The 9,276-nt window shown below is 26.8% G+C and overlaps 1 protein-coding gene across 3 annotated transcripts; it reads left to right on the plus strand.

Moving 5' to 3' along the window:
- Window positions 1-4: 4 nt before the first annotated feature.
- NKAIN (sodium/potassium-transporting ATPase subunit beta-1-interacting protein) lies at window positions 5-9,251 on the plus strand. 3 transcript variants are annotated; one of them, XM_089179768.1, is made up of 7 exons: window positions 7-311; window positions 1,514-1,651; window positions 1,757-1,837; window positions 1,908-2,099; window positions 2,221-2,281; window positions 2,630-2,677; window positions 6,275-9,251. In XM_089179768.1, the coding sequence occupies exons 1-7, from the start codon at window positions 258-260 to the stop codon at window positions 7,039-7,041; spliced, it is 1,341 nt and encodes a 446-aa protein (XP_089035894.1). In that variant the 5' UTR covers window positions 7-257; the 3' UTR covers window positions 7,042-9,251. The 3 variants fall into 3 exon arrangements, with proteins under 3 accessions (XP_089035893.1, XP_089035894.1, XP_015188051.1); XM_089179767.1 differs by lacking the exons at window positions 2,630-2,677; window positions 6,275-9,251 and adding an exon at window positions 3,183-5,640 and having other exon boundaries at window positions 5-311; XM_015332565.2 differs by lacking the exon at window positions 2,630-2,677.
- Window positions 9,252-9,276: the final 25 nt, after the last annotated feature.

Below are 9,276 nucleotides of genomic sequence, written 5' to 3' on the forward strand. Positions count from 1 at the left end.
TTGTTTTTGAGAAAGGAAAGAAGTATATCGTTTCGGAAGTTAACATGGCGTCGTACCGAAACGTCCAATTACTGTGTACAACGCAGCATTAAAATAGCGATACGATATGCAGTTAACGTGTGGTGTAAGGAAATTTTTGCCGTTTATTATCGAGTGTATCTAAAATTGTGACCAAGTTTTTAACGAAAAAAAAAAAGAAGAATCAAAAATTAAGAAAAGAAAAAAGAGGAATCACAACGATCATCCGGCCAAATGACATGGGAATTTGCAGCAGGAGACACTTTCTATTGACAATATGCATTCTACAACTCGTAAGTGTATATTCAATGTTGGTTATATTAACGGAAATGCACAATGGACATCTCAGGTGCGTTGCAATCTTTCGATTATGATGCATACAAAACACACACACACACACACACTCGTGTATTTAAGTACGTACTTCCATACCTACATGCATATACTGTACACATATATTCATGAGAAAGGATACATGCAATACGTTTTTCTAATCTGATAATGAGTCATGAGTTCTTTTTACGGATTACGAATTTTAAAAATCTAGATAAATCATCGTTTTTATCTCATCTTTTATAATATTCTTTTTTGTTTTCATTGAAATAACCAATCTATCTTCATTACACATATCAGGCAAATCATGCAAACCACATGCAAGACCTGTTTCTCTTTCTTCTTTTTATTTCGTCTTACAATGAGGAAAAAGAAAGAGAGAGAGAGAGAGAGAGAGAGAGACTAGAAAGAATATAGATATTCCTTTTTCTTGACTAATCGATGCTATGATAGAATTGGTACTACTCAACTTTGTAGATTAAATTTATTTTATCGTTTTATCGATCCCGGTCTCTCTTGATTTATCTTTTTACGTTGTTGTTCTATTCTGATAAGTTGTATGGTGGTTTGCACGCGCGAAAGTATTATTATTATGATATGATAGATATGATAGAACTAGGCTGCTCTTTCTTATTTTCTTTTCTTACAATTTTTTCTTAATACTTTCACTCGCAATATTGAAGTACTTAACAATTACTTTTTATTCAAATAATTTGATATTATATTTATTTAATTATATTTATAATTGATATATGTAAAGAAACCTGGAAGAAAATCAAATGAAATATTCTCTTGAAATGTATCATAAATAATTGTTTAATCTTTGAACACACATGTATGCATATAAGTTTTACAAGAGACTAACAGAGAGTGATCAATCAACAGAGTATTTGGAACGCAAGACAATTGGCATAGATTACGAATACACTAAAAGGAAATTAGTTGAATCTAAGCAATTGTTGATATAATACCATTATAAGATGTGTACTTTAATTTTGTTTTTAGTATATATTTAGTATTTAGTATAATTATTTGTAACGAAGAATACAGTCGACATAGGACCGTAAAGGATTAAACCCAACGATAAATAGATTTTATTGTTGAAGAGAATCTCAGATCATCAGTTAATGGGTTATACTTTCTTTTTTCTTTTTCTTTACAGATTACTACTGTAGAGCGTCAAGTTTTCGACTTTCTAGGGTTTATGTGGGCCCCGATACTGGTCAATTTTTTTAATATTATTTTTGTCATTCTGGGATTTTTTGGGGGCTTTCAATACAGACCTAAATATATCATATCGGTGTGTATACTTTATTGAAATTTTTATTTTTATACGAATATAATAAAAAATGAAAATTAATAATTTTCTATAATTAATGAATGCTTAATTTGTTGTTCATTTCAGTATTGTATATGGAACACACTTTGGTTAGGATGGAACATATTTATAATATGTTTTTATCTTAACGTAGGAGTATTGGATAAAGTAAGTAAATTAAAGTTAACAAATTGGATTAGTACTTAATCTCGACTACAATAGATATTTATTTTTTTAGAATAGTGATATTTTAAATCTTGGTACTGGTAGCTTTTCCTGGTGGCATGTAAATGGACCTGGTTGTAAAGCTGTATATGATGTGACTGAACCAGAATTATTCAGACCAGCACGTCCCAGTAATGTGACGGATTGTGTACTGGATTATGAAGTAGTTGAAATCTTACATGCATCTACGCAATGTCTTTTAGGGGTACGTGTGTTTTATTTATATTATATACAATTTTATCTATATGCATATACGATTTTGTTTATAGACAATCATGCAAATGATGTAAAAATCATTTTTAGTAATTCATGTTTGAATTTTTCAGCTAATGGCAATTATAGGAGGGATCTGCCTAAGTAAAGTCTTTTTAGAAGAAGATGATAGCTGTAAGTATTAATATATATATATATAAAACAAAAGAGAATTTATGTTTCTATTTAATCTTTTTTTTATTATTATTATTACAAATAAGATAGAATAGGTGTAATATAAAAAGTGTAATAATATAAATTTGTACTATTTATATTATTATGCATTTAAATTCCTAAGACAATTTTAATAGGATTTAGGTATAATAAAAATGAAAGCTATTAAATAATGATAATATTTAAATCCTGTATTGTTATCCTTATGGGATATAAGTTTTATCATAAGTAAAAGCTGCAGTAAACTATTTCTGCTAGTTTAGTGATAATTTAGGCTTATCGGATAATTTATTATTGCTTGAAAAATGGGTTATCAATTACAGTCGATTTCATTGGTGGATTTGATCCCCCATTCTGGTAAGTGCTTTGCCTCATACAAAATTTGCACGTATTTATTCATTTTCTCATTTCAGCACGATTAATTATATTGTGAAATACAAAATTCTGTAAAAGTAGTCTTATTATATACTCGTATAATTCTTTGATCTTCAATGTACACTTTTTAGTTAGAATGTATATAAGTAGTAAGAAATAACTTTCTGCAGCTTAAAAAATTGTTAATATTCATTAGATGTATCGAATTATCACGTTCGTGGAAAGTTTGTCAGTAATTTCAGCATGGGAAATAGTTCTTGTCTTGTTATTCAAAATATTGGGTAATCACTATATACCCACATACAGTGGAGCAGATTAATTTTAATTTTTGAAAAATTGTATAATTAAACCGTTGTAGCGGTTTATCGTCACAGTTGTTTGTAGCGCTCTTTTATATCTATTAAGTTGTATTTAAAGGTACAAATTTCTTCTGAATCACTCCAGCAAATTTACTCTAACATTGTCGATTCTAAATGATATATTTCAGTTGACTTTGTGGGCGGTGATGACTTTGGGTTGGCAGGCCACACACAGTTGCATCCTATGTATGTTAGTTATTCGGCACTTCCAACGCCTTCTTATCCACATAAAAATTCCAGTCAAGATTATCCCGCAGGCACAACTAGCTCTCACCAATCTGCTTATCGAGACACTACTTTTCCAAAACAAAATGATAAATCATTTAATAGTACCAGTAATAGTAAAAATAATAACAAAGATGATACTATCATAAGTAATAGAAGTAATCTATCTAATAACGATATGAAAAATGTTGAATATTCAACTGATTATTCGAATCCTTTAGATCATCTTCAAAGACCTATCTCACCATACGATGAATATGATTCTTTAGATAGTGCAGCAAGGTTAAAATATCAAAAGAATAAGTTATATTATCCACATTCTTCAAAATATGTTTCTGTTACAAATGCTAAATGTAAAACTCAGTCAAATCGTGGAAAACAAACGAGGACACCTAGCAAACCTAGAATTTTTACTGATCATATTCGCGAACAGCCTTTAAGATCATTTTATTCCGATCCAAAATTGGCCATTGATCGTCATCAAAGTATGAATAATCATGACAGATCAAATAAATCCAAAAGAGAAAGTAGACCTTTATCATTGTGTGCAAGTAATTTTTAGAATTCAAAAATAAGAATATATTCTTTAAAAAATAATTATTGTAAAAAGAGAAGTTTAGTTCCTTTTTTTATTTTCTTATTTTCTTATTTTATATATCATATGTACATAGGTACATGTAAAAATATAAAAAAACATAAAAAAAAGATATAGGAAAAAGTATCTTTGATTAGAAATGAATTTTACAATGATTTTCTAATAGACTTTTCTAAAAAAAAAAAAAAAAAAAAAAAAAAAAAACCGAATTTGATTTGATTTTAAGTTTTGCTTTGCTCTATACTGCCACTTTTTGGGATACGAAAATGTAACATGAAATTCCTATACTTGCCAAATAGATAAAACAATTGATTAGTGTAGCTAGTTGAAGTGCCACTTCCTTTTATAATCACTTCCATTTCCTTAGAATTATCTTTTTTTATAGTTAATAGCTTCACTATAATGATTTATAGTTAATATTCTTCATGTTTTACGTAAAAAATGGACTGATCTAATATTTACGAGTGTAATTTGTGTTAATTGTTGATTTTAATTTTAATTAAAGTAATCGTTTGCTGCGTTTAATTTATACATATACGTATTAACTTTACAGTTGTTCAGGGCTTTTTCATTTTTTTTTTTTATTAATATGTATATGACATTTACTTTATTATTATTATTATTATTATTATAACTATTATTATTATTATTATTATTATTATTATTATTATTATTATTATTATTATTATTATAATTATTATAATTATTATTATTATGATTATTATTATTATTAGTATTACTACTACCACACTACTTTTATTATTATTATTATTATTATTATTATTATTATTTCGTCGATAAATTTATGATACGTACACTGTGATAGATAGATGATTATCCATTAAGAATAGCTTTATGAAATATGCGCTGGTACAAAAAATATTACATCTTAAATGATAAATTATTAATCGGAACACAATTTTTGTACGACTTTAGACATATGCAGAAAACATCAGATTTTATTAGAATTTAAAATGAGAATTTTGTTTAATTTGTCTTTTTATCAAATTATCTTTTTTTACAATATATGTTAAATAATGTGATTAACTCGTCCCATTGTACTTTATTATTATTATTATATTATGATATACATAATAATGAATATATATATATATATATTTTTTTTTTTCAAGTAATATGTTATTTTTTTAATTATACTTTGGAATGCATTTTATTAGCTTATTACATATAGCATTGAACGTTTGGTTATTATGTGGTGCTATGGAAAACTATAAATATTAAAGTATATTTAGTAGTGCATGGTAGTTGGTTTCATAAAAATGTTATCTTCGAACTTTATGAAAATAATTATTTTCTATATATTCTTATTAAATTACTTAATTTGAGTTTATAATGCATACTTAAATAATGATAAATGAATATTTGAAGTTTGAACAATAAGTATTTATTCTTGACTCGGTTCTTTTGCATGATCACTTTTTTTTTTTTGTTCTTATTTTTTATTTTCATTTTTATCTTCTTTTTACTCGTTTCTATGATAGATGAAAATTATATCAAGTGTGATGAAAGAAGTGAAAGTAAAGAAGTTCATTAGATATATATATATATACATTGAATTGATTAATCATTTTCATTCTGTGCGTAGAAAAGTACAAGTTTTCTCGTCATTTTAATTAGCAAAAAATAAAAAGTAACGCATAATCTTTTAAGAACGTAGGAATATTAGTTTTGTATTATTATTTTGACTACTGTATTGCAATTTTGATGCAATTTATTAGTGACAATAAATGCACAATGTTACTATTGCTTGCTTTTTTATTTATTAACTCCCTTCATTTTTCTTATTTTTCCTTTTTCTAACATCTTCCTACTTTCTACTGTTGGTTAATTGGTTTATGGGAAATCTTATAGAATGTTGTGTGGCTATGTAGCTTTTTGGATAATCATTTTTCTGAAATAATTTTTGGTACATCATTACAAAGAATATGTTTTCATTTTTGCAAGAGATAATTATTGTTTACAAATATATGACATCAATCAGTCATTTTTTATCAATTAACAATGGATATGTTGGAGTGTATTTTATAATACATATAACCCAGTGATTATGAAAGTAACTTAAGTAACTTTATATTCTTTTTTCTTTTCTTTTTAATACAATGAAAATATGTATATAAATACAATGTTATTAAATTTTTCTAAGTCACTTTCATAATTATTAACACATGAATGTTGTAAAAGTACATTTTTGGGAAGAAAATCAATTGTGATTTGAAAAGTATTGTGATCTCAATCTATTTTCAAAAATACGATAACTGAACTTTATACTTGTTAGTAATCAATTAATATTGCAGATAGAATCAAATATATTTCTTTAGATTTGTGTTTATTTCTAAGCCACTCTATGTATTTGCTTTATATTTTTTGTTTCTCCAACAGTACAAATTAAGAAGAAGAAGAAGAAAAAACAGCCTCGGCCGTTATATAGCATCGAGTATTCTCAACCAGAACCTCCTGTACATGACGACAGTGTATCACCTAAGCCAATGACACCTAGAAGAGTGAAGAGACGTTCTGTAATATCACGAGATGGTACACGTCGATCCAGTCGAAGAAGTTCAGTCAGGCAATCGCGTAGAAAAAATCCAGTTAATCGTATAATGGATCATCAGGAAAGTCTTTATGCTAACACAGCACCAAGTAACTTAACCAATCAGAACGTTAACTCTTTGTCTCAAGGAACATTAAATTATGATAGGATTTCGGTTGGTTGGGACAGAGATAGGAATTCCAATTGGCAACCGGAAGCTGTTAATATGGCTGTCTCTTCACCAACACTTTGGACTGGACAAGACAGTAACAATTATTCTAACACAAGTAATTATTCTAATCAGAACCTGCCCATTTGGGATGGAAGCAGCTCGACAAGAAATCTCACTGACAATTGGCAAGGAAACGATCTGAATACCATGCAATGGCAAGGTCAAAGCAATCCGACTTTTCAACAGACTAGTACTCAAAGCTTGAATGGCGAGGATCTTGAAGATTTATATAGTAATCGACCAGCTAGTGTAAGGTCAAGTTATAGCAATTATCACGGTGTTAGGGCTACGCCTCAGGTACCTAGTAGAACCGATATTGTTAGGCAGAGTCAAAGACAATTTGTTCTTAGTGGACCACCAGCGTATCAGGATACAGTGATATGATACTTTGATAATCTCCTAATGATGATAGCTTAATATTGACTTCTTCTTTTTTTTTTTCTTTTTTTTTTTCTTCTTCTTCATTTTACCGTGTCAATGATGATATTTAAAGCTTTACTTTAATATGGACTGACGCAAGAGGAATAGACTTTGTATAGATTTTATTTAAGATTTTTATGCAAACTCTGCATTGTTTATTGCTGTTGAATCAGGTGATTTTTTTTTTCTAGCTACGATAATAATTTATGAATTTAAAAATATTTTCAACTTATTTATGTTACATTTCTATCATTTATACAAACAAATTTGTTTCAAAGTATGAATTTCAGGATTTCAATGAATCTCTGAATTTAATTTGGAATCTATTTAGAGAAAAAGAAAGATTTTCAAATTTTTATTGAAAACACTGTTTATAATTTTTGAAAATTCACAAATTTCAATCCTAACTTTATTAAACATTATACACTGCGAACTATATAAAACAGATGATTTCAATATTTTTGACAATAAGCAATGTAAGATATTGAAATATCCTGTTTTGCAAAAAGTTCATTTAGTATACATATATATTAACTGACATCATGCCTTGAATCTCAGGTTTTACGAACAATGAAAATTTTACATTGCTTGGGGATACATGCGTACTAGTACGATATACTACTATCTACAAATAAAAACAAAACAAAAAAAAGAAATTTCTTACAAAATTCATCAAAGAAGACAATCGTTCGATATTCTTATTTTAATATGAAATATTTTTCATTGAGATTTTTAATAGTAAAAGAAAGAAAGGAATTTAACAAAAAATAAGAAGAGGAACAAAAACTCATACGTACATATCTGAAAGTGATGAACACACATGCTACGTTGTTATCATAAACATAGTCTTCCAATCGACAGATTTAATTATTAGAATTAGGTAATGATATATATACAATTATTATTATTATAATGATAAAAAAATATCACGAGTCGCGTGCAATAAAAAAAAAGTTATTTATCGTTGACTGAATATTTTTACAAATGTCAATCAAAAATATTGAAGGTAATTTGATTGTTTTATAGGAATATACAGAGAGACAGATATATACATACATGCATACATGCATGCATGCATGCATACATACATACTTACATACATACATACATACATACATATATTATATATATATAATTATAATATACACGTATTGCACGTATCGTCGTTATTAATTACGCACTCAATAATGTTGTTATGAAACTGTAATATAATATGCGTAATAGGTTGTAGTAGAGAATGTAGAGATATAAATACCAAAGTATTAAATATCGATATAATTAGATACATATCTATAAGTTATGTGCATATTTAACATAACAAAATTTAATTAAATATACACACACACATTTTCTTTTTTTCTAAACAATTTTGAGAGAAAGTAGAAATATTTTTATTGAAGACAATGAAAAATATAACAAAAATTAAATGTAATTTATATACTCAGGGCAAATTAATAAATTAATGTAAAATAATGATAAGAAACAAGGTCTGGTAAAATTTAAAGCAATTACAATGGCAGCTCTAATTTTGCATTAGGATAAATAATTGTATTCAATTATTGCTAATCATCTGCAATAATTGGAAGTAAATATTAAAATCTCATTATTTTAGAAAATGTCTATCGTCAATAAGACACATATATATATATATAAATAAGTATCTATTTACGCAGTTATGTTCGTCGTTACAAGTACATATATACACATACATACATACACGTTTCTCGCGTGTTCATTATAATTAACCCAATGATTATGAACATGACCTGTTTTTTTTTTTTTTTTTTTAAATTAATTATCCCACTTATATTGTAATATAGATCAATGTTACGCCAAATACGTGATAAATGACATTTTTTATAGATTTTTCATTTAGGTCATTTTTATAATTATTAGTACAATTAGAAATTTCATTTAAAAAAAAAGTATTATATTATCTCTTTTTTTTTTTTGCCGTCTCACGTACTTACGTTAGATATAATATGTTTTTTCTTTTTTTTAGAAATTAGAAATGGAAAACCGAAGGTGTTTTTTTAAGACTTTACATTTAGACGAAGATCTTTATTATTATACATCAATAAAGCAATGAAACTGATTAAACCATCGCTCTCTTAATGTACAATGTATCATTATTATTACATAATTATCGAGAGACAATAAAAAAATAATATTGATTACTGTGTAAATTTATAATTTGTA

Source organism: Polistes dominula, unplaced genomic scaffold (genome assembly GCF_049000335.1).
Source record: "Polistes dominula isolate Pdom_NZ unplaced genomic scaffold, Pdom_raw_medaka contig_27, whole genome shotgun sequence".
NCBI classification, from domain to species: domain Eukaryota; kingdom Metazoa; phylum Arthropoda; class Insecta; order Hymenoptera; family Vespidae; genus Polistes; species Polistes dominula.

Excerpts from the sequence above, each read along its gene's own strand:
- NKAIN (XM_089179768.1), top strand. The coding sequence starts at position 258 with ATGGGAATTTGCAGCAGGAGACACTTTCTATTGACAATATGCATTCTA. Across the intron at positions 1,652-1,756 it reads GACCTAAATATATCATATCG|TATTGTATATGGAACACACT; the intron begins GTGTGTATACTT and ends TGTTCATTTCAG. Across the intron at positions 2,282-2,629 it reads TTTAGAAGAAGATGATAGCT|GTTATCAATTACAGTCGATT; the intron begins GTAAGTATTAAT and ends CTTGAAAAATGG.